This window comes from Lepisma saccharinum, chromosome 5, assembly GCF_977018435.1.
Source record: "Lepisma saccharinum chromosome 5, izLepSacc3.1, whole genome shotgun sequence".
NCBI lineage: Eukaryota > Metazoa > Arthropoda > Insecta > Zygentoma > Lepismatidae > Lepisma > Lepisma saccharinum.
The window spans coordinates 40507683-40531012 of NC_139233.1; the positions used below are offsets into that span (position 1 = coordinate 40507683).

A 23330-nucleotide genomic window follows, 5' to 3' on the forward strand; every position below is an offset into this window, starting at 1 on the left:
CGGAGTGGTTAGCACATCACACTACAACGCTAAAGGTTCCGGGTTCGAATCCCAGCCTGGGCATGGATGTTTCAGAGTACATTCATCAATTTCATCATGTCATCACTCATCCCCATCTTCACAAATTAGCCAAAAGTGGCACAAAAGGTGACTTAAAATAAAGCAAATCAATCAATCAAATTTCTATTTCAATCTTGCGTATTACTGCCTCACCCCCCTCCTTTCAAACACACACACATACAGTACATTAGCAATATAAATGGTCTTTGATTCCAATGTATCAAAAAATTCTGATTCAATTCAATAAACGGTATATAATTTAAAATATTTAATTTAAGGTGCGGAGTTCACATTTGCCATTTCACACACTCAGATTCGAAATAATCCACAAACACAAGTTACAAATATAACTAATCTATGAAAAATTGTTAATTATGTTAGAATTTCAAACTAAAATTTACGAAATCAACTTCAAGATATCTTATATTGCAGTAACCGTCTGTCTGTCAGATAGATTGTTCTGCAAAGGACACTAACAAAGGAAATGGATTGAGACAATGCTGTTTAATTTTCGAAGCAGTTTTCTTTTCCTTCCTTGATATAAATAAAATATATACTGTGGAATACTTGCCTCAGGACATTTATACATATGTATAAACTCAATGAGATTTGGTTTAACCTTTAGCCACCCAGGCCTCTTTCACATGTAACCACCTTGCTGCCCGAGCCAATTATCAGCAAAATGCAAGTTTTATAAAAATGATTGTAGATCGGACGCTAATTGCCGCAGACAGACAAATGATATATCGTTTTACTCTGAATGAACCATAGATTCGGACTATATAAAATTTATGCACATTCATGGCACATCATTTTCTTAATTTGTATGCATGGGTGGTAACTTTTCTTAAACTTTGTTTAGAACAATACAGATTAAATAATATTTTTCTATTCTGATGTAATTTTTTTGATTATTTTAAAGTAAAACTCAAATTAATGAATTGGAGCAGAATACTCTCATTAATATTAATCAATATTTGGAACAATTTTTTAATAGTTACAATTTTCAAGTATCGGTTCAGTGGTAATGTACTGGCTCAAAATTAAGCAATGGGAGTTATTATACTTAATGAAAACCCTACTTCTAATGATTTGCACTAAAATGGCACAAAAACCTACACTATTAACAGCACTTCTATAACCAACCAATACATTTTATTAAAGAAAGAAAATTGAAGGTAAGAAAAGATCCAGTGTTAAATATCAATTTTATTTCAACGCATTTTGACAGCTTTACTCGTCCTGTACAATTGTTGTTTTCTCTGATACGTACAAGCCATCCAAGAACTTTCTGATATCCTTGTTCTTCACAGTTGTGGACTGTTGTATCAAGGCAGCTGAAAAGAAAACAGAGGGGCATTATGGTGAAAGTCATTTACAAATTACCCATTTAAGGGGCCAATGTTTCAACAATCATAAAAAGAGAAAAAAAATGTCATGTCATTGGAAAATCGAGTACCTTTAAATTGCAATTGAGAAAAATCGCCATGAAGAAAAGAATGCCACTGGCTTTACTGAACATTTTCCACCTCTGTGGCCAAGGATTTCGAACTCTCAAATATGCACGATGACAGGTTTACATGCGGTTATATCCACAATGGCCACACAGCCAAATCAGCGTGTGTGTCAAATTTTTCATGTTTTGGTCTTTACTAATGTATAAACTAAAATCTGATAATACAATTCATACTACTAAAGAACATATCATGCACAGGTCAAAATTGGGCAGGGCCTAACAACAAAATTTTAAAAATCAAAATCGAAAATGTTATTGCAATATTGGGTCATTCCATTTCAGATCATTTACAGGTATCCACCCCATCTCTTCATTTCTGGTACATGGTATCTCTTGACAAATAAAAGAATCCATAAGTGTGTCTGGAATTTAAAGCCCTTAAAACTTTGTAGTTGAATGGAGGGCTTATTCCACATCAAATCACCCACCAAAATTTCAGAATGACACCCACACTAATTCAGATATCAATGTAACTTTTGGTGTATTTGTTAGTACTACCTAAGCCCCGCGACAGGTTAAGTTTGCAGCAGGTTTTATGTATTAATCCGCGCGACAACAGGGCTCAGAATCTTCCCTGCCAGTCTTGCCTCAACCGCAGAGCTGTTTACATTGCAGACAATGAGAAAATCCGCAGTGTTGCCAACCGCTCAACAGGTCAAACCAGTACATGTGTGTCATGCGGAATGTATTTTTGCTTCTTATTGCTTCCTGAACCATAAAATTTTTAAAGGACTTTCTATGCATAAAATAAGTAATAATTGTGTCACTGCTTAATATAAATTGCAAAATATCTTCGAAACACAATGGCGTGTGTGCGTAGCACATAAAAAACTAAGAAAGAAAAAAAAATGTAAAAGTAAACAACAGGTACCTCTTGAATGTAATGGTGAGCTATTATTTGTGGTTTAGAAATAAATACATTTGTGAAAAACTTTGTTGCTTCGTTCAAAATACACCCCTTACTATAAGATGCACGCACTTCAAGTTTACACAAAAAAAGAATGATTTGTTATTGGTGATATTACACAATGTAGTATATTGTCTGCTATTATTCCTCTGTTTGGTTTCAAGTCATGAATCACTTTGCTAAAACAGGATTCAAATCTTGGTCTGTCCATTTCTTGGTAATCCACCCTTACCTTTGTTTTCACACGGAACAGTAAACATGCATCTTCAACAAAGCCTTTTTTACTGCCAACGAGTGAAACAATAACAGGGTGGCTACAAACAAGCAGAAATGAAATTCCCTGACTTTTCCAGGACAAAATTTACATTTTCCCTGACAATTACAAATTAAACTAAATCGATGTTTTACCAAATGGAAATAATAAACTCATACAGATCCACATATGGTTCTGTTAAGTACCAATATTATCTTCTATGAAATTGACTTAATTTCTCTATTCTCTATGATTTGAATTCAATCTGCAAAATAGTAAATTTGGAAAATTATTACAATTCACAAGCTAGGGAAGGATTACGGAATTTTGTCATACGCAGTAAGTTTAAAATAAAATACTTGATTATTTTTAAAGTTACGACTAAATGATATAAGAGTGAAGAGTGAATGATTAAGAAATACAATTTGTAATTAATCAGTCTCCTTATACATGCTCGGTATTATATGTTGATATTTCCACTGAGGTTTGGAACACTCTGCATGCAAGAACCATGAGTGCGGACTGCGGACTCATTTTTCAATGCATAAAGCTCTCTTCTCTGTAAAGCAAACAACTTAACTCTTGCATATAAGTAAAACAATTGAATCAAACAAAATAGTGTCATATTTCCTTACATTATCAATGGGATTTCTGCTTCAGTACAGTATATCCAAGTGAAGTACTGTGAAACTGACAACATGCGGTTATACCATTAATGCTAACGAAAAGGGTATGTAGGTATTAGGAATTTATACTATTGCATTGTATAGGTACCTGATTTAGCTAACCACACATTAAAACAGGACTCTAATAATAAAAGCTTCTGAAAGTTCATATACGAGGGGCATCCTGGAAAAAGCTCCAATGGTGCCTATATGCAGCACTAGTGGTCGGAGAGCGACACACACACACATGCAGACAGGAAGAAGTGGCATGTAGCTGTAATCTGGTACAGTTGCAATGCAGCCATTTTAGGACAGTTCTAGGTTAAACATTGCAGCTCTCATACAGTCTCCCACCGACTGCGATGTAGCCTACATAGCACGCTCAAAATTTGGCACAGAGCCACCAGCAATCGTGTGAGGTGTGCAGACCGGACGTCGTGAGTGATAATATGGTCAGACGAAGGTGCAGACAATTCACGACAATCGAATGTGCACAACCCCATACAGCTGAGTACACACGGGCCCTTTGAATCACTTCAGGTGAGAGATCTTGGACCACTCCCTGTACACCCCTGGCCTTGAATGTACCGACTTTCATCATCTCTTTGTTTAATTGAAGAGGTTTCTGGCAGGACAAGGATTTGACAGCTACGCTGCGGTAGAGATAGTTCCAGTCTTTGCTGTCAGACACATATGCCATGGGCATACAAAATTTAGTGCTGTGCTATGACAAATGCCAGAACGACGGCGGTGATTATTCCGAAAATTAGGTTAGGACTCACTGTTACTAATGCAATAAATTACAACTGATATTCTTGTTTTATTTATGCCTAATCGGTAGGAACCTTGATATTTTGTTATTTTTTTAAAAATTGGTTTATTTTCTTATTTTTTATTTTTTACTATACGGTTTTATTTTTCCCAAAATTCACATTTTCATTTTAGCGCATTTTCTGGCAAATATCTCAAATTATACCTTCATGGTGTTTTTAAACTACTGTTTCAAATTGTAAGTCACATGGCTTACTATTCTTTGTGAGAGTTTGATATCTTGAAAGATATTTTGGGGAAGTTATTTTCCATACCCCTCTTTTAATTTTAAGGTAAGAATTTTAGATAATGGAATTTTCCCCTCATATACTGAAGGGAGAATAATAACCTTAAGTGACGACGCACCCAAAAAATTTAAATCAAACAATATCACGTGACAGATACCGATATATTATGGCACCAAAAATTGGCATTATCTTTTTTTGACTTGTTAGTGTTACGTTTCCCAAAATTCGCGTTTTTTGTTTTAGAACATTTATCTGCCAAATATACTGAAACGTAATACTCCATTGTGCTTTTAAACTATTATTTTAAATTGTAGGTCGCATGGTCTACGTATTTTCGTGAGAGTTTGATAAGTTGGAACAGATTTTTGAGGAAATAAAAGTAAAGTGATCCTCTGCACTTTTCCATGAAGGTGTATAGTAGGGGTGTGGAGTTAGGGCCCCACACTTTCTTGATCATGGCTGAAGGTAGGGGTGATGTGATCAGCACCACGCTTCTGGCTACCTTTATCCCTCCAAGTTTCCTCAAGGTAACAGCTTCATATGATGCTAGGGGGGCGCCGGAGCAGTTTGAATAGGTGGAAAACATCCAGTTTCTCCTCCACAGGGGATCGAAAAAATCGTGGGAAATATATGATTTAATGTGTCTGTCGGAATTATTCCATGTACATATAACTCTGTAGTTTACTCTTGAGTAAAATGTTGGAAAACTTGCATGGTCTATCTACACAAACATGGCTTAGAAAAGACAAGAATGTTGGATTTCATGGAATTCTTCGTTGTTTTAGGACATTTCTTTAAAAAAAAATTGCTAAAAACGCCAACAATTCACATTTTATGCCAAATTCGCATTATTTCGATATTCGAACGGGCGAAAAATGTGTCCAGACATCACTGCACCAGACATCCTAAACATAACTTTGCAGCAATTACCATTTTTCACGGTTTTGGCGTTGGCGAAATATCAACGTCCCTACTACTTGGAAATTACTTTCTGGCCACCCCTCGTATAAATCAGTAGATGGAAAGTGAAAATTTAGCAGGGCTGGCAGAGAAAAGTCAATTCTTGAAGTTTATGATCGAATGATTTGAGTAAATATGATATTATAATATTTACGTATTTTTTATTAGTATTTTATTTCATAATATTGGACATTAACTTCACTCAGTGAGAGATTAATGACCTTCTCTTATGAGTTTAAACAGACAGGACAGAGAGTGGCGTTAATTTCATTGAAATACTAGTGTTGCAGTAAATTTGAGGTTGGGAGCATGCACTTGCCAATTTTTATAACGTTCACCAATGCAGATGTATGTTTCACTTTTTCGTGATAGTATTCAATATATATCCCATTTGGTTGGATTCTTCTCGATATCTAAGAATAGTGCAATGTCATTGTAAACGTATGTTAACTTGTGCGAAACCAGTAATACATCAGGGTGAGGAAAGAAAACCTTCGTAAGCACTGCTACATTAAATAAGGTGAAGTGAGCCAGAAGAGTAACAAAATTCGAGCAGCATATTTGCAGTCTAAAACTCTTCTTGTTTATGCATGCGATTTTTGTTGGATGTTGCAGTCCATGCAATTTCTGTCGCATGTTGTAGTGAGGTACTTTGTCGGGTGGCGATACTCGACAAAAATCGTATATATCAATGGAACCTATTTGTTTCCATGCTCCTTTAGTTTGCCCAACAAAATGCCTTACTACGACGTCCGACAACTATCGGAGGGCACCACCCACTCTTATCCCCTCCATCTGTTAACAAGTCCCCTTACTAATCCCGTACGGACAAGAAAAAAATTATAATTCAATGCATTTTCCATGTAATATTTAGACGCTTAACCTTTACTCTCCCGATGATACCATATGGTATCATCAGAGTAACGTCGTACTCTCCCGATGATACCATATGATATCATGGTGCTGATTACGAAATGAATGTGCTTTTTGGACCTTCATACTCTTATGTTTGGGTGGAAACTCTGACACAGGTCTGGAGCAAGCCTGGGAAATTCATATTGTTACCAACCTTCCTCCTCTCTCCGCAACATATCCATGCCATATTTCCGAACAGAGTTTCACATTTTGGCTCACTATTCAACTTTTATGCACTCGGAAACATGAAACATGTTTCAATGTCTTTGGAAACGTCCATTCTTTGGAGAGAATACTAAGGTTTGCGCCTTCTCGCCAAAATAGCGGGAGAAGAGGTGACAAACTCCAGATTTTTGTTTTTTCTCATTGAAATTCGGTGGTCGTGCCCTCAAACCACCCTTCCTCAGTTCAGCGTTCTGAATTGTACACGGTTGCATGCTATGATGTTCTAGCTGCAAAACAAAACTTATCTAAAGTAGATTGCTCCCATAGTGCCCGAGTTATAACAATTTTCCTCCAAAAATGCAAATTACCTATTTTTCGTAAAAAAAAATCACATTTTGGCTTGTTATTCAACTTGTATGGCACCCAAGAACATGAAACATGTTTCATTCTCTTGAGAAATATCCATTCTTTGAAAATAATACTAAGTTTGCGGCTTCTCTCCAAAATAGTGGGAGAAGATGAGGCAAACTCCAGATTATTGTGTTTATTTCCATTGAAATTCGGGTGTCGTGCCCCCCAAACCACCATCCTCGGTTCGGCGTTCTGAATTGTATACGGTTGCACGCGCTGATGTTTTAGCTGAAAAACAAAAAAGTTATCCGAAGTAGATTGCTCCCATAGTGCCCAAGTTATAACAATTTTCCTCCGAAGAGTGTTCGAATTTAAAATTCCCGCCGAGAAGCCAAGGCGAGAGAAATTTCTCTCTCTCTCTCCTCCTGCCATCACTGGTTTCTGGCACCGTGGTTGAGTTGCGCATAAAAGTGGCCTAAAAGTTGAGGCTGAAAGTTACAAACGAGATTTCCTGTTCCCGTACAGAGTTCCATAACGATATCTTTAAATAAATAAAAAAAGTCAATGAAGACGAAATTCCCTGACTTTTTTTGACACCTCAAATTCCCTGACTTTTCCCGGTTTTCCAGGTCTGTCGCCACCCAGAATAAGCTTCCCCGTGGGTCAACCAGTGCTCAGCCCTTCAATGAATGATGGCGGTGGTATCCTCTCACCCTTTGTTCAGTGCACGCCACATTGACAAATAATAAACATGTTTCTTCTCATGGCAATATCGTTTAATACCATGGAGATTTGTTGCCAAACAAATAATAGTTTCCTTATTCTGCACTCAAACAAACCCCAAATCATTCAACACACGAGATGCAGTTCGTGAGTACATTGACCGCAAATCACTCTCACCTGGCTGCAACATTTGAAAGTTCATTGCTGTGGAGTATAAACCTTGTGCACTTTCTTTCAAATCAGTCCCACGGAGATATCATTAAATACCATCATTCTTGAATGGCAGGAGGCCGTGGAATGTTTGCAGACACCTGTCAACACTGGCATTATTTTCGTCACCTCAAGCTCGGTTTCATTTTGATATTGTTGAATGTATATATTATTTTCTCTATGTATTACAAATGAAATAACTGTTTTGTGGCAAGTATGCAGTTATGTCGGAATAGAACCCGTTTCAGCGGAACTAAATTCTGTGTGAATGTTTGGGTCTACATATGTGAAAACCTGCTGCAAAGTTAACTTTACGCACAGCTTAGATATGTACACATGCAAAATTTGGATCTGATAGTTACTGAAAAACAGGAGGTTAAAGTATCAGAATTTTGCACAGATTGGTCATTGCCTAGGCCATGGTGGTAGCCTGCAGAATTTAACAGATATTGGAAAATGTTCAAAAAGAGGACATATAAAAAAAAAGTGGCTGGAAGAAACAATAATATTCCCTCCTTTACTATTCCAAAGGGGGCTTTTCCACGAAACATTTATTTTTAAGTGCAGAGTCATGCTTGGGAAGTAACAGCCACCGCACCATTCATACAGAGGTTTGCACTGGATTGGGTGTTTGTTGCAGGCAAGCTATGCTATCGGCCCACTGATCTTGCCTTTCAAAATACACCATTAAAGTTTGTCAGTCTCTGTTGTGGGACTGCAATACTGGGAGCCCTTGCTGATATCAAAGTAGAATTAGATAACTGAAAGGGGGTTCAGAGCCAGAAACCTGAAAATTTGGTCAACCAATGGCAGCATAAGTCCCCAAGTGGTGAATCACTTCGACACACCCATACACAAAGATCATGTCAACAGCTTATCACAAAATAATGATTTGCTGTTGTCACTAGCACCTGTATATGCAACCCATTTCTTTTAGACATCGCTGACTTGTAGGAGGATGGTTTTCTTGATCTTCATAACAATAGTTTCCACGGTTTGAATGTCCTTGACCCAACTAGCACCCATGGTCATGTGATTTAGCTTACTCTCAGGGAAAAAAAAAAGCAAACTTGAAACAAATAATTGTACAAAACTTACTCCCAACATATGGACATTGTGCTTAAATATGAATATATATGCATCGTAAGACTTCTCCAGATTAATCCAAACATACAAAAATCAACCCCAAGTTGTAAGTGATCAAAGTTTGGGTTGCACGTTTTTCATAACATGCATTTCTATGTACAGGGTGATTTTTTTAAAACTCATGGTTTTCTTTGTTGTGTAAAATTTGTAAATGAAGTATTATTTCCATGCGGTTTGTGGCAAATGAATAAGGAAGGATGGGAGATTTATTGGAGTATGTTTACCGGTTTATATGCATCCCGGGTAATATCGCCCACGCCTCAACAAAAACAGCAAATATTCATCAGTGTACCCTACAATAACATTGAAGTATTGGATATTTGCTAAACTGAATTAATGAAAATGAAAATGAGTTCTTTTTTTGTATTCACTCAAACATAAATATTATGGCACAGACATATGACATAACATCTCACCATTAAAGAAGGTGCTGAAAGTGTCGACCTCCTTCCTGTAAACAAAGTCGAACACGCCGTTCCATGTTAAGGGCTGTCTGACATAGTGTTTCTGCGCTAATGTTCGCAATTTCAGTGATAATGTTCTGCTTCAACATTTCCAGGGATGTAGGGTTGTTTGTGTACACACGTCCCTTTAGGAAGCCCCACAGAAAGAAGTCAAGTGAAGTTAAGTCTGGAGACCTCGGAGGCCACAATCCCTTTGAAATAACCCTATTCGCAAAGAAACTTTCAATCAGTGCCATACTGTCATACGATGTATGGCATGTAGCACCATCCTGTTGAAAATAACCCTGTGTGAGTTCAATGTCGTCCAAACTTTCAACAAATTCCATGAATATTGCCCTGTACCGCTCTGTGTTCACTGTTTCATTGAAGAAGATTGGACCCACTATACGTGATGCTGAGACAGCTCACCATACCCCAACTTTCTGTGAGTGCAACGGAATTTCGATTACACTATGTGGATTTTCAGCTGCCCATATCCGTGTATTCTGAGAATTAACATACCCAGAGAGATGAAACCAGGCTTCATCAGTAAACCACGTTATTTTCAGAATATCAGGATTACGCACAATAAACATTAAAAACCAATTACAGTAATCTACACGTTTAACTTTATCTGGATCCTTCAATTCTTGAACAGCTGTAATTTTGTACGCCCTTAGTTTCGCAGTTTTCGCTGCCTTTTGACATGTTGAATAGCTATAGCCGGTTTCTTGTGACAAACGACGGAGAGATTTCTTGGGCGACCTCAAGAGTCGAGCACTGACATCTTCCACAACACCTGCCCGTGGGGTCCGATGCTTCCCTGTCTCACTCAGAAGCGATCCTGTTTCTTCCAATTTCTTCACTAGCGACAATATTGTGTTCCTGTCTGGGGCAGAACGTGAGGCAAATTTGTTTCTAAATACCCTTTGCGTGGCAACAACAGAATCAGTTTTCCAAAAACTTTTCACGATAAACACACGTTCCTGCAAGGAGTAGACCATTCTTACTGTGTGTCCTGATCACAATAACGCAACTTTTCAGCACAACGATTACGCAAAAGCACACAACTTTCCAGTACAACAATATAACAGCTCAGTTTCCTGGTTATTGTTGACAATGACAACGGTGCTATCTACAGGAGGAAACTTAAACCTCCGCACTGCATCCAAACCCCCAGATCATATAGACGTGAAAGGTACACTGGTGAATATTTGCGGTTTTTGTTGAGGCGCGGGTGATATTACCCAGGATGCATATAAACCGGTAAACATACTCCAATAAATCTCCCATCCTTCCTTATTCATTTGCCACAAACCGCATGGAAATAATACTTCATTTACAAATTTTACACAACAAAGAAAACCATGAGTTTTAAAAAAATCACCATGTACTTCTGAACCATATCACCAAGACACACACAAAGTATTCAAGCCATGGTTAACACTTGTATGATATATTACCTGATTGAGATACATCGTCAATGCTGTTTCCCTCTATTATCAGCTCATCCTTCTGTTTGGTTGAATTTGTTATCGTGACACCCCGTGCCATCCTCACCCTTCGTATGTACTTCTCTCCAAGGAAATTCCTGATTTCTACAAGTGTGTTGTTTTCTGATGTTGTACAGTTGATGGGGAAGTGAGCATACACAGCTCTCATTTTGTATTGGAATCCCTGCCAAAATCAATGTAGGAAATTAAGAATGCAAACAACTAGGAGAACACAAAAAAACTATGGTTCCTTCCTTCATACACTGTTGACAGATGCCTAAAGACATGAATTTTTTTTTGTACTCCCTACATAATATCAATGACATAACTTGCAAATTAATCAACACATAGCTGTTTGGAACTTGAAACAAGCATTGATTGAAAAAAAAAAATGTTAAAAGCACTTATATTCTACTTGAAACCTGATGACACTGAACCTTTCACTGAAAGATTAATGATCATGGAAAACAATAGATTGAAATCTCTTTTGCATTAGATGAAGAATCACTATGTAAAACAGTGTTCCCATGTAAGGGACATTCCACGAAAAGTGGAATTAACAAAATGAATTACCTGAAAGTTATTAGTATGTATTTTAATTGCATTAAGGTTTAAATGTTCGCGAATGCATATAATTTGTATATTTCACCAACAAAATTGGTTGACTGGCTTTATTTTACTTCGCTTTTTGTGCCACTTTTCACTAATTTAGGACGATGGGAATGAGTGATGACATGACGAAAGGACACTCAAAAACATCCATGCTCAGGCTGGGACACCTGCTGGCATCGTAGTCCGATGCATTAACCACTCAGCCACGGGACCGGCATTCAACAAAAAAACATAGGCATTTGAAGCCTATATGTTTCAGACAAATGCAAACTTGGCTACATTTTTAGTGTCACAAACGTAACACATTTTCATTAATGCATTTCATGCATTGAGGATATGTCATCATACTAAAACATTTATCATTTGTTAGCAGACCCCACAAAGTACAGGGTGGAGCATTTTCGACTACACAGTTTGAGGTTGGCAACACTGTCTTCAATGTGTTGCATGCCAGGAACGTCATTTGAAAGATGTTCTTTTCAAGAAATAATTGTGCGCACATTATTCATGTATACATTTTATTCATAAATGGGAAAAGAGAGATGCGGTAGTATATAAATACGGAGAAAACTAGTACTCACTTTTATCCACGAAGCGGTTTTTCTTCTTTTTCGATTAATTTCAGTGGCCACTGCCACCATCCTCGTTGGAACTTGCTGTACTGTTGCTTGGTGTGAGCCTTTTGTTTGTGGTTCTTTCAGTCATTTCCGACACGCTGAAATTTGCCGACTGTCTCACACTTGTGAACAACAAAGAAATAGACTGGAAACCACGCTACCACCCGCTAGGTGGGAACATGCAAAGGATAACATCAAGTACATGCTGCAAATCTTGGAAAACCAAAAAAAACTAGGCCTCTCTGCAACAAACTTCACCACTTGGGAGGAACATGGCCGAGTGAGAATACAATCAACCCAGATGGCGGACAAGGAAAAAACATCATAAATCTGTCGAATCTCTCGATCCCAAACAAATTCAAAGAACTCCTTGCCTACGGTGATAAATTTAACATACAGAACAGTAAACCCCCACCCTCGACCTCATATGTGCGGCAGAAAAAGCAGCTTGTTTTGCCCCCAAACCCTAAAATTCGGAAAACATCAGAACGTCAGCAGCCGGAATTTTTCAAAAAGTGAAACCAACATAACCTAATCCTGCGCACCAAGAAATCTCTTCTGTACTCTCCGATTTTGGCAAATGGCTGAACACCAATGAAGTTTGGTGTCTAAAATCTGACAAAACGAACCAGTTTGTAATCATGCACAAGGGCGATTACTCTACGGAAGTAACAGACAAACCAAACAGTGACTCGTACAGTGTCAACAAAAATGACCCCACAGACAGGTACAATAGAATTATGAAAAATGCAGTGAAATCTAGTGCCATACTTAGTGAACAAGACCATAAATTCCTTCTTAACCCCCACCCTTCACCTCCCATTGCTTATGGCATTCCTAAAACTCATAAACCTGGAATCCCCCACGGTCCACCTAACAAACTGGCTAAAAAACAAAATATCTCAATTCAACCACAAACTAACATGTGTGTTCCACAACAGTGCCGATGCTAAAAATCTGGTGACTTCAATAGTGCAAGCTGACAGTGTAAAATTAGCCAGCATAGACATAGTCGATTTGTACAGTTCAATCTCCGTAGACCTTTTGCTGCGTTCAGTTGAAAGATGGCTGACAACAAATAGAATCCCTGCTCTAGAGGTACAAGAGATAACCAGGCTATTGGAAGTTTGTCTAAAACACAATTACTTTCAGTTTGAGGATAAATTCTACAACCAATCCACTATCAGCTCCTTTAGCCAACATCGTCATGCACCTGGCTGAAAAAGAGGGAAAACCTTGTTAAAACGAAGTTCAAGGGACCAAAAAATGTCAACTTCGTATTAAACGACTTCGAGTTATCCAACCTTTTCAAGATGGCGCCTGTTTTCAGGTGTAAATAAAGTAGAGTATAAATTACCTCCACAAAGGATGTTTTATACTTGGTGGTAGCTCAGAAAATAAGCTTTATATGTACTATATAATAATATTGTACGTTTTAAAGAAAGTGTAAAAAATGTTACACAAAATGAGAACACGGAGCTTAACGCAGACACAAAGATTCCAAGGCGACTGTTAACACCATTTATCCTGCCTAGTTATACAACCGGTTATGCACGGGATGCATGTTGTGGCGAAAAGTCTTTTAAAAAATGATATTTTCTTTCAATTGTGCAAAGTCATTGCTCTTCCACGAAATTCTTACAATTTTAGTTCATAAGAAACCCGTTTGCATGGAGACCTACGGAAAGGAAAACAATCTCGTTTATTGCAAGAAGTGACACTCGGAAGAATCTTGACGGTAGCCACGCTGGCGCAAGCAAGAGACGGGAGATAATCGGACAGAATGAATATTGGATTTTATGTGCGTTCACTAGAACATTATCCGTTACAGGATTAACTGGTAAGAGAAGATTCTGTTGGGAGCGAGCACAACCTTTCCCTGGAGAGAGAGAGAGAGAAAAAAAAACAAAAAAAAAAACGGGGCTGTAAATTTCGTTCTAGTTCGGCTGTCTAAAACACATTGTAAAAAAAGTCACGTATTCTTTGCTTCAGTTAACTTCATATTCGCCCCCCTCCCCCTTGGCAGGGATCAGTTCAAACTCTTCCTCAACTTGCATTGTAATCCACTCTGAAAAAGTAAACACACAACTTGCGATCTGTTTGCACCCCACTTTAAACTGTATATTTAGTCCCGCTTAGCTCATCAGCATAAAACGAACTAAAAACAAGCTTTACGAAACTTGCGTATTTTCAGATTAATCAACAATTTATTGTAGGTTTCAGGAGTATTTTGGAGGTCAAACTCGCTCCGCCAAAACTTTTCCTCTCGTATTCCTACATTGAGCATTGCAGGTTTTTTTGTTGTTTTTTCACTTTTCTTTTACTTACAATGCGGCTTTTGTTCGTTTTGAAGAAGGTATTCAGAATTGTTTGCTTTTTTTAGACGCCAAAGGAAAGGAGCCCGTGTGCGCTCACGAGCAAGAAAATCGTGGCCGAAACAATTAGCAACGACCCCCCACCCCCCCTCCGTTTGCTGATAGAAAAAGGGGAGAAGTCACTCAGACAACAAAACACTGTTTTGGCAAATTTTATGACCGGCACAGTTGGGAAACGTATGAAGCGGGAAACTGGAGTTGCAACATACGTAAGATCGAAGTCAACTTTTGTGGGACACCTAGATGACAACGAATTAAGCGGGCTGATGATCTTTAGTTGCGGCTTTGATTATCTGTAACAGTTTCTCTTTTTTTTTATGAAGTTCTACAGGGCACAAAGAACACGCTTTTAATGAAAGTGGTTACCGGAAGTTGTCGGCTACCAGGCCAAAACGCTCACGGGAAATTGCTGTATCTCGAGCTCAGAGCTAGACAGATGGGTGAGACTTCCAGGTGCCACGCGTCTTGTATTTTGGAACATTCGTACGATCTTAACTCGCATTTCTCATCTAGCACTGGTGAATATTTCCAAGGCGGCGCATTCAGCGGGGAAAGAGCTTGACCTCCCATGCACATTGACAAAGAATGCCAATGTCCAGCGGGCATTTCGGACTGCTTCCCTCGAGTTCTCAGCAGCTCTTAGAACCAGGAAACAGGTCAAGTTAAAACAACGTCCAAGCTCTCTCCACATTCGATCTTCTCTTGTCGACTTACCCAGGTGTCTACTTCGAATTAAGCAAAACCAGTTTTGCGGAAGGGTCTTGTAAATAACTTCGTATTAAAAATTATCCGTATTTCGATTTATCCGTACTGAAATACATTATAAATCCTATCTTATCGGCTGGGGAATGGGAAGAACTTCGGATTAAAGGGTACTTCGTATTAACGAGGTTTTCCTGTACTCCACACTCCAGAACTACAATACATCCGATATGGAAGGTATGCGGACGAAACAATAGCTGTATACAAAAGGCAGAAGAACTCAACCTTCTAGTGAACAAGCTAAATAGCATCCACCCCAGGCTCAACTTCACCGTAGAACAAGAAAAACATAGTAAAATCAACTTCCTGGACATCACCATCAGCTGTGCACTTAACAAATTCACAACCACTGTCTACAGAAAACCGGATGCATGCAACCAGAAGATACATGCTCTCTCTAGACATCCCCCCAAGCATAAAGCCAATGTGTGGTTGAACCTTTATTGAAGAGCCTTCTCCTACTGTTGCAGAGAAGAGGATCTACGAGAGGAGATAGCCCTGAAACAGGGCTACACTGAAGCACAACTTTCCACTTGGTGCAGTAAGGTGGAAATACAGGTCAGACACCCTAACCAACCGCAAGCAACCCAGCCACAATTAACCCACAGCGGCCAATATAAATGGTTTGCCTTCCCCTACCATCCCACCACTTCCGACCGCATATCCAAAGGCCTTCTCCCATATGGCATCAAAGTAGCGCACAAACCCACTTCCAAAATAGCTGATAAACTGTACAAACACAAACGGTACTTCCTCTCCCCCCCTTGATAACCCAAGTGTTTACGATGCAATGTGTGAATGCAAGTCTCATTACATCGGCAGGTCCATCAGATCTGTCAATGAAAGAATCCAACAGCACCAAGCAGATGCGAAAAAAGCCCAGCCCACTACTGGTCTGGTCTTGCTAAACATATCAAATACAATAGCCATAAAATTCAAAAGGTTCAAGTCAAACACACTGCCCACATGCTTGTAGACACCAAAATCAGGAAACACACGCCATAATGCACTTCCCGCACAAGCTAATCATCGATTGCGGGCCAGAGCAGCCCCTACTACAACAGTTATCGCCCGGAAATAGCAGACGACACAAACCCAGATGCACAGTTAACAAAAGCGCACCTAGCGGCAGCCGGAGAACCACGAACAAAAGACGCACACCAAGCAACAGTACAACAAGTTCCAACGAGGATGGTGGCTGTGGCCACTGAAATTAATCGAAAAAGAAGAAAAAACAGCTTCGCGGATAAAAGTGAGTACTAGTTTTCTCCGTATTTATATACATTTTATGTAATCCAAAGATGCAATGTTTGTTCTAGAAATGAAAAATATAGTAAATGTAATCAGCAATTCATCTGTCTTCATTATCAAATAGGTAGTCGAAAATGCTCCGCCCTGTACTTCATAATTATGAATATTTTAATTCAACCTCATGTCTAGAACCTTACATTTTGTGCGAGAAATGTCACACATGCAACACTGGAATTCCCCGTAAGGGAATGAAAGAGCGCTCTCAATTTCGGTGAGAGCCATCTCCAGTTTGATCCCTGGCGAAGCTGCAAAATGTCAGCATTCATTCAGATTCGATTTTTTAGTAAATGAGCAGCAGCCTCAAATCCCATCCATGGTGATTTACGAAGATAAGCATAAAACAATATGCATGCAGTTTCTTTGTACAAGAAGAACTAACTGAACCTTCAGCCAACTTGGGACAAGGACTCATGCTTCATTCTGCTCTCCCCACTTCATGTGGGAGTACAATACACAGAAGTTGTGGGTCTGTGCAGGTTTTTTTGCACGTAGTTTCACTATATGTGTAGGAAAAAGGCATTTTAGGGAATATTACACAAAATAGGCACAAACCCTGAAACATGCAATTACAGGTACTATAAAAATCCATTATTAGAATCCAAACAACACGAAACAAATTTACAACATTAAAGCCTATGTTTTACTATTCATAATTATACAAACTGAAATCTGTAAGCACATAGCACCTACCTTTGTTACACCCTTAATCATATTCTCAATGTGAGAACACACTGTTCTGACAGCTGCAATTTCCTTCTTCTTTCCAAACCATTTTTCTACTTTCACCGTCTTGGCATTTATCTTCTGTAACCAATAAATACCTATGTTACTAAATATGGTAACTATTCCTTGAGGCAACATACATTTCCACAATATAAATGAAATATGAATGAAAGACAAGTACTTAACTGAATGCTTTGCTAAGTATTTCAATACTAGTGTAATTAATTTGTGGGCAACTTAATCACTATCACTTTTATGTGAGAAACATATATATTACAAGCTTTAACTTGCATTTCTGGAGTCACAGCTAAATATGCATATTTCACTGACAACTGAGATTTGGGCCACAAAAAATGAATCTTAACACCTCTCATCGCCTAGCCTTCATAGACGAGACCTGTATCCACAAGTACAAGAAATGTCAGTACAGAACATATATTTCGCAAACATTAGTTTGTAAATGGACAAGTTTCCACTCATTCTGCAAATCTAAATTTCCTGATGACTATAAGAATTGACTTTGTATATTAATGGTCAACTACACTCAACATTGATAATAAAAGAAAGAGCACTTACTATCTATCTACTCTTTCAGACTTTTTGAATGTTCAAATTCAAGAAAAGGTCTGCAATATTGTTGAAAATGGTTTGGACATCAGATTTGAAAATGAATCAAGTTACTAACTTTTTCCGCAAACCTTACTTTTAAAGGTTCTATTAATTTTGTACAATTTGTTATACAACTGTGTATTTTATTCTGAACACGAAGGCACTTTCATTGAAAGGAATTGTAAATTATACATGAAATTTTAAAGGACCCCTAACACAAAATAATGATGCCATCTCATAGCACGAACATGCACCAACAATCCATTAAAGTTACGCCCAAATCCCTTCCCTTCAATACTAAAGAGGGAGCAGTGAAAAAATATTGCAATAGGATCTACACCTTCGTAGATCATCACACGTCGTGCTTGTGTTTTGTAGATTTTCATTGGGTATGCAGTGTTTCCAACCATCTGAACTGAACGATAGCCCCAAGACACATTACGTAAGGTTAGGTTAGGTTTAGTTAGGCAAACATAGTTAAAAATTCGTGTAACTAGTTAGGATAGGCATAGTTAAAATTCGTTTAACTATGTTTGTCTAACCTAACTGAACCTTACGTAATGTTTCAACGGATTTTAACTATATGTTTCAACGGATTTTAACTATGTTTGTATTTTTGGTTGGAAACACTGCATACCCAATGAACATCAAAAAAACACAATCACAACGTGCCATGATCTATGAAGGTGTACGTGCCAAAGGCTGAGTCGGATAATTAATTTTCAACAAAAATAATGAATTTCCGCTATGCCACATTCCCACATGACAGAAAACACCTTCCAGATGTTCAACAATGCTAGAGGAACTAATTTCCGTAAGTAGTTTCTTCTGTAAAAATGAAGAAATGTGTTTGTGTATAGTAAACATTTACCAAGAACTTATTTTCTCGACTTTTCCAGGCAATTGAATGTTTTTACAAAATTCCCTAATAATATAGTGTATACAGAAATCATAATGCTGTTATTAATTCTTTACAGTATGGACATCACAATCTTTATAAATAAATAAAAAAAAAAACAAAAAAAAAACCTATTACTAAATACACTTGAGAATGCAATGCACAAAATTTTGTTGTTTGTTATAGATCGACCACAAGGAAAAAACCTTGGGACGAGAAGTCCCCGCGCAACTTTCCCTTCTTTCCTCCACCTCGGGCCATAAGGAAGCATGGTCAACTCTCCCCCTCCCCTACTCGCGGGGGTACGGTACACAGGACTCGCGGGTCTGCGCAGGTTGTTTTGCTCGTGGTTCCACTATAGGCACTGTGATACAGATTTTAAGCATTTACAATTATATCTAAAATTCGATACCACCAGTTACCAGGTTAGCTGTGCTCAGAAACACTCAAGAGTTGTTGGGAGGGGTCCACTGTATAATACACCAACAGTGTACATAGATGTAAGGCATTTTTGTGTATTATAGCAGGGGAGGGAAGACATATCCCCCCCTGACAAAGCCCTTCCTTTACTAACCTCGATGTTCAGTGGTAAATGCTTGAAAGATTTATGTAGTACACCTCTTGGTCCCTCTACTTTCACAAGACGTCCTCTTACTAGCACTTTTACCCCATCAGGGATTTTTACATTTTGGTTGACGCAGATCGGCCTCATTCTGTAAAACAAAGTAAACAAACATAAACTCATATCCTTCACATACATTCTGAAACTCTTTCTAGTAACACACTCAACAATAGTAACTCCATGAACTTACAAAAAAATTGCCAAACATGCTTGTTAGCCTACTTTCAAGTCAATTATGCACAATAAATTGCCATCCATTCATTCTTTCTGGATTTTTATTTTTTCAGTATAGATATTTGCATGTATGCTGCTTTGTTTCACAGAATACATTAGCTGGTGTAATTCTGTGTGTACTGAACTTTGGAATTATTTTCTTTGAGGCTGAAGAACAAATGAAGGTACCGTCGACCCTCCGTACCCCAGCGATGAGGTGATTTTTGTGTTAATTATGAAGATTATGTTCTATACGAATGATTTATGTTGTTTTTAGCTTTAAGAGATACGTTATACATGAGTAATTAGTGATTGTATGTGTATGATTTATGATGTCAAGCATAGCGTGATTGACATGACAGACCGGGTCTTGCTAATCGCCCGAGAGCCAGACACCTTCGAGTTCGGATGGGGCCTCTCTTATCGCACAACACTACGGCAACTCTGATCCTAATTGTCGAAAAATAGTGTTAGGCAGGTTCTAACATGCCTTGAAAGGGACTATGAAAAAGGTGGGTAGCCAGACCATAGCGGAGGCGGGGCCACGGTAGGTCAATTACCCCTGGGTGAAGCAAAGAAGCGGGGTGCAAAACGGCTGTACAGTCATAAATATTTGTGACGACAGAACATAAGGTTGAACAAGTATGTGATTCGTCTACCACTTTACACATTCCACATTTCACCCCTACAACCACGGAGCGGAAACTGCATCCTTTCAAGGTACGTATATAATTTATTTTGAAGAATTAGGTCATTATGGCAGTAATTACATGTTATCGTTGTATGTATATGCTTCAAGTGAAATATTTCGTATGGTATATGAAGATTTTGTTTTTACTGTGAAGAAGAACAGCCCGAAAGTTTGTAATTGGGTACTTGAAAAAATGGGTAGCCCCAAAAACCAATCAGGCATAGCCCCATGAACCATTTCCGGCAAGGTTAGATTATGCAACCATAGTTAAAATTTTGTTTGTAAAATAATGTGAAGCAGCTTAAAATAAATAAAATTCCGCTACACGAGTATTTTTTGCATTACGAAGGTGTACGTGCCATACTGTCTTTTACGGAAGCAAAAAAATGCAAATAAAGAAGTGCTCTTAATGTGAAAAATTGAAATTACATTCATCAAAAAAATGTGAATACACCCTCAAGAAAGTTTTGCGAAGCAGATAGGTAAGTACGAATGTTAAAAGTGACTAAACGAAAAAGTTACATGAAGATACTTCTGGTATTGAAAATACATTGACGAACTTCGATAATGATATAGAAATGATTTCCATAAGTAGTTTCTTCTGTAAAAATGAAGAAACCAGTTTTCACTAGATCAAAGGGCCCAAGTTCCTTTTGTTTTATTGCGATTTCATTATGTTACGAACGCAAATTTTTACATGATTCGATTTCGATGTATGTCTGTTAACACATACTACAGAGTTTTAGTGATTAGTTAAGATTTTGTTCAATATATGCTTCCGTGGTTAGGCGAGGTTTGGTTCCCTTAGCATTAAAATAAAGTCTCTAAATGCATTCTACTAAGGTTCCGATTTACTTCTACATTCATTCCCACACTTCTACGATATTTAATGTCGGTTGTCGACTGAGAATATCTTGTCCATGAGAAGTGCATAAGGTAATTTTCAAGTCCAAACAGTGCTCATTACTTTAACGAAGGTTCAAATTTCGTGAGACAATGATTTCCAAAATTCTACGGTAATTAGTTGGTAACACTTTTCTATACCAGAGACGGATTTCTTCAAATTTACAGGAGAAAGTACTTACGCAAATCATTTTCTGTAGCGTTGTTGATGTTCGGGAATGTAGTTTTGATCCATTTTATTGTGAATGCGGTACGGGAATGCATGTGGCTTTCTACGAAAATCTATTTCTGAAGCGCTATTGCTGTTGCCGCCATTTGCTTTCTGCACGAGAGCACAATGCGTAAACCCAGTAGTCAGTGTTTCAAACCATGCCGTGTTATCGCTAAAAGATGACGGGTCGAGGATGTGTCGTGAAGTTGTTGCCGGGTGTGGAAGATGCCGTGGAATTTGTAATTCAACACGGAATCTTGAAGAAAAAAGTGGAATGCAGGACGTGGAAGGTTAAAATTTAAAAAAAAGTGTATTTTCTTTCTTCGAGAAAAACCGATATTGTCCATATATGCTAAATTGAACGAAAGGAGTGCTAATGGAACCTAACCTAGTAGGCATACCTCGTCCCCGTGATGGTTTGTGGGGCTATTGTGGATTTTTGGTCTAACGTCAATGGTTTAATAATTAATTTAATGTCAAAAATTCAATTTTTGGGGGGAAAACATTTCGTGAAAGGTTTTTAATTTAGGGATTTTTCCCATGAACAAGGTTGCAACACTGCATGCACACTCCAACTCTAGAAACCACGGGCACAACGCGCGATGAACGGGTGAACTATCGCCATACTGTGTGTTGAAATTAGGAACACCAATAAGTACTCGTTAATCTAAGATAATGACATTATTTTCGTTAGAAATTCATTATTTCACCTACAGAAATAAAGAAATACCAATGTCTTTGTGCTAGGAGAAATCATAAAACAATTAGAACCGTTACCGATCGATGTGTTAGATCATTTTCTTGTGTAAAAATGAAGAAATGTGTCTCCGATATACAGACCTGTTACCGCGAGAATAGCATATATCCTCAAAGGATGTCATTGATTTTATGTTGTTTACATGTAGGTTTACATATCTTATTTTCTTTAAAACTTGTGAAACAAATAAAAGTTCAAGCATATGCTACGTATTTACATTAAATCCACGCACGTTTTTCATTAATATTATAAATACGATGTTTCCGCAGTGTAAACTTGTCCATATTAAAAACTCGAAAGATTGTGCACATTCTCATTATGGAATACTTTTAATGTATAGATATTTTTTTGTAATTTCACACATTATAGCTAATTTTACGTATTATTTTTGTCTTGACGATGTTTATACTAAAGAGTAATTGGTCATCAACGGATAAAAATGATCATGATAGTCATGTGGCAATATGAGAGCATTTTAAAAAATTTGGTCATTATATAAAATATATGACTCTTTTCAACTACAATAATGCAATAAGTACTTATATAATTCGGTCGCAAACTATCCGTTTTATACTTAAAGTATAGATGCAACAAGATATCTTTAAATTTGTAAATACTTGCCCGACAAACAAACTCCCATTGACCGGAAACGGAAAGAATATTTACGTACTTCTATCCACAGATTACAAGCATGGTGTGTAATTCTGATATGCTATTGTATACAACGTATTCGCACTATACCGGTTACAGATTTTGTACAACGTGTACTTACTAGGGGAAAGGGGTGTGCGGGACAGAATTTTATTTGGTCGGGATGGGAATTTTTTTTTAATCCCGACATTCGGGACTGGAAAGATTCGCCATTTCCCGACAAAGTCGGAAAATTTTCGAGACAGGAAATGTTCAAATTTCCCGAAGCTCTTAAATCACGCATTCTACAAGTTGTTTTCAACTTAGGTGATTGGTTTTGCATTTCTGCAAACAATTTCCGATAAGTTCCAGACACTTGCAATGCAGAAAACATCGAGAATTAACAACTTTTTAAAATGACCATTCGATATTTCCCGACGAGCAGTCGGATCCCGTAAAGTCGGGAAGTTATTTCCCGAAGTCAGAATCCGGATGGGAAATTTTTTTTCCCGATCCCGATCCCGACTTTTC

The 23330-nt window shown here is 38.0% G+C and overlaps 1 protein-coding gene across 1 annotated transcript; it reads right to left on the reverse strand.

The window, feature by feature from the left end:
* Positions 1-1251: 1251 nt before the first annotated feature.
* RpL9 (ribosomal protein L9) lies at positions 1252-22866 on the reverse strand. The gene is made up of 5 exons (XM_083123208.1): positions 22791-22866; positions 19347-19485; positions 17233-17346; positions 10836-11049; positions 1252-1397 (listed from the first exon to the last, which is right to left on the reverse strand). Exons 2-5 carry the CDS (start codon positions 19482-19484, stop codon positions 1294-1296), a joined length of 570 nt encoding a protein of 189 aa, XP_082979334.1. The 5' UTR covers position 19485; positions 22791-22866; the 3' UTR covers positions 1252-1293.
* Positions 22867-23330: the final 464 nt, after the last annotated feature.

Bases quoted from the DNA above. Each gene is read 5' to 3' on its own strand.
- RpL9 (XM_083123208.1), bottom strand. From the start codon at position 19,484: ATGAGGCCGATCTGCGTCAACCAAAATGTAAAAATCCCTGATGGGGTA. The intron at 17,347-19,346 runs GTTAGTAAAGGA...TATTGGTTACAG, and splicing joins ATTTACCACTGAACATCGAG to AAGATAAATGCCAAGACGGT. The intron at 11,050-17,232 runs GTAGGTGCTATG...TGATTTTGGCAG, and splicing joins TGATTAAGGGTGTAACAAAG to GGATTCCAATACAAAATGAG.